At 39.0% G+C, this 2,942-nt stretch overlaps 1 protein-coding gene across 2 annotated transcripts in view; it reads left to right on the top strand.

The window, feature by feature from the left end:
* LOC111869422 (aldo-keto reductase family 1 member B1) overlaps window positions 1-2,942 on the top strand; it is a 10,745-nt gene that overhangs the window by 5,067 nt on the left and 2,736 nt on the right. For both annotated transcript variants that reach the window (XM_023860940.2, XM_023860941.2), the window contains exons 4-5: window positions 1,325-1,519; window positions 2,430-2,642. In XM_023860940.2, the coding sequence (XP_023716708.1) occupies window positions 1,325-1,519; window positions 2,430-2,642 (408 nt within the window). The remainder of the gene's footprint in view (window positions 1-1,324; window positions 1,520-2,429; window positions 2,643-2,942) is intronic.

The raw sequence follows: 2,942 nt of genomic DNA, 5'->3' as shown, positions 1-2,942 counted from the left end.
GGAGCGGAGGGTGGGGGGGGGGGGGGGGGAGCCAGGGTTACCGAGCAACTCAGTAGCCTCGGGACCAAGCTGCCGAGCTTGCATCGACCTGCGTGGCCTTCTATCTCTGGCGTCATGTTCAGGAAATTTTGTTTCAATCTATCGTGACTATTGTGTGAGTATTGATAATATTTTTCAGTATGTGAAGCGTAGTTAGCATTTATTATGGAATTTGGCTGTATTTATGAAGATCTGGAAGATTTATCCCTTTCACGTAGCAGATGTTGCTATAGCCTAATTCAGTAAAATCTTGTCATGGACACTTGACACACGTACATGTAGGTAATACAACGGCAATTTACCTGTACCACTGATCGAATTTACATCGCCATGAATGGCATGCCATATGAATAGAAGAAAAAGGTCCATAGGATATGACTCCTATTAATTTCAAACATGTTCGGCAACAAACTAAAATTATCGTTAGTGGTGTATATGTATGCCTAATGCCATTAGTCACCTCGAAATTAGAACCCACTAGGAAATAAACAGAAACACATTAAATTCAACTTACGACTCCGATGAGTAATGCATCTTCGCACAAGACCTATAGGTCTATAGAACTGAGTTCTATTGATTCTATTGATACAATTAGGTCGTAACGGGTCAATGAAGGGCCCCACCTCCTAGAAGACTCAATCATGATGATGATGATGATGATGATGATGATTATGATCATATCTATGGCGATGATGACGATAATGATGATGACATCGACGATGGTAACTCTGGCCACCACAACGATGATGCAAACGATAAGAAATTGATGCCGGAAATTTCGTTTTTTATGTCAGCTGACTTCATCAAGATTCACAATCGTCTCTGCGTGTACTCTTAAAACACTCATAATAAGATTAATTAATATAAACTGATATATGATTGCACTTATTTATTGCACAGTGCTAGATGACTAGGTGTCTATGTCACTTTCAATTTACAGTTAACTTTTATTTTTCTTAGGAGCTGATAACATTATGACAGATACTTGTAGATCTAATGTTAAGCAGATGACCTTAAACGATAGGTGTAAATGATTAGCTTAGAGCAGGAATCTTCTCAAAGAGTTTCAGAATCAGTTGAATTAAGTCCACGCCGTAGTACTCATTTTTTTTTAAATATAGTCTCTTATCTACAAGTTCTCAGACTTAAATTTGTGCAAGTCTCTAATCTTCCCTTGTGTGGACACGTTCCACGCATTTCATTACCTTTATGATGTACAGTATCTTTTAATATTCATGTTACTGAACGAAAACATATAAATTTTAAGTACGTGGATTATTTTCAGGAAGGTGAAGATGGTCGTCCAAAGGACGAGAATAATAAATTAATTTTCAGCGATGTAGACTACGTGGACACATGGAAGGCGATGGAGGAGTGTGTTAAACAGGGCCTCACGAAGAGTATTGGCTTCTTTAACTTCAATAGTCAACAGATACAGCGGGTACTGGATATTGCTACAATCAAACCCGTCGTCAACCAGGTACTGGTTCTGAATTGTGGTCATCACAATTGTATCAGAACAGATGAAGTGTTATTAATGTAAGGAAATTTTCGGAAGCGTAGCGCTGAACGCAGATGTCAAAGAGAAAATAAATATAACCAAAATGAAACAAAATTCTAAATAAATAATAGACTTTTTAAGGAAAAAACAGAATTAAAAGAGCACATATGTGTGTAAATGTGCCAAAAATGTAAACAGTTTCCAAATTATAACATAGCTTATAAATATCATTGCTTTCCTTCTTGGTAGAATGTTATGCAGACTTCATCGTCCGATTTTTGTCGGAATTCTGTGCAGAACTTCACAGAAGATGGAACATGATAACACACGTGTTTTTAGATAAATTCTTCGAAATGTATGAGAAACTGCTTACTGGTGATGGTTAAGACCCGTCATATAGACGATAATTAATAAAATAAAAGAATACATTTTTCTATTTTTTTTTTTTTTTCATTGGCGCTACAGCCCTCATTTGGGCCTAGCCCTACTTCCATGAAACTCTCCGTTTCACTTCGGGTTTACTAGATCTTAGACATACGGTATGACTCCTTGGGCGGGTGATCAGCTCATCGCAAGGCCTCTACCTGTACACAAACACAGAAAAATGCACACAAACATCCATGCCCTGAGTGGGATCCGAACCCACGATCCCGGCTTCCGAGAGAGCGAAGACAGTGTGTGCCTTAGACCGCTCGACTACCGTGACCGACACATGTTTCTATTGAGATCAGGATATTCCATGCCCTTGTATTATAACTTCTATCGGAAGATTTGTTTCGATTTATCAGCAAATTTTCAAGGACGCATCTATCGCGTATTGTTTTATGTAGAGAGATAATTTTAATGATAAACTGCACTTAAGCTTCTATATGCTATATCATCTTTCCAGGTTGAATGTCATCCTTATCTGAACCAGACAAAGTTGATTGAATTCTGTAGAGAGAAAGGAATCCAGATTACGGCATACAGCCCTTTCGCGGGCCCAACAAGTATCGCGCCCCTTCACAAAGGAGAATCTCCCGAACCACTCAAGGACCCCAAAATTAAGGAACTGGCGGACAAGTACAACAAGACTGTGGCGCAGGTTATTCTCAAATACCTGGTGAGTGTCAGAATAATTTCCGGCAAGGAAACTTTGTCAGGTGGGGATGTGTTTCGCTGAAAGCTTTCGTACGAACTGAAAGATTTTATGAACACCTTCAATAACCTAAAGATACATGGAACTGTTGGATAAATAAGGGCAAGATTCTAATATATCCTGGCATGTAAGATTTGAGGCTTTCACGGCGGTGACTATGAAGAAAGTAGTCTTCTGGGATTTGGCACCGTGTATATGTGGTGTTAACCGACGTTTCGGAGGAACGTATTGCCTCCATCTTCAGGGTAGAAGAAAAAATATAAG

Source organism: Cryptotermes secundus, unplaced genomic scaffold (assembly GCF_002891405.2).
Source record: "Cryptotermes secundus unplaced genomic scaffold, Csec_1.0 scaffold813, whole genome shotgun sequence".
Taxonomy (NCBI): Eukaryota; Metazoa; Arthropoda; class Insecta; order Blattodea; family Kalotermitidae; genus Cryptotermes; species Cryptotermes secundus.
This window is presented reverse-complemented; position numbering and strand designations above follow the sequence as displayed.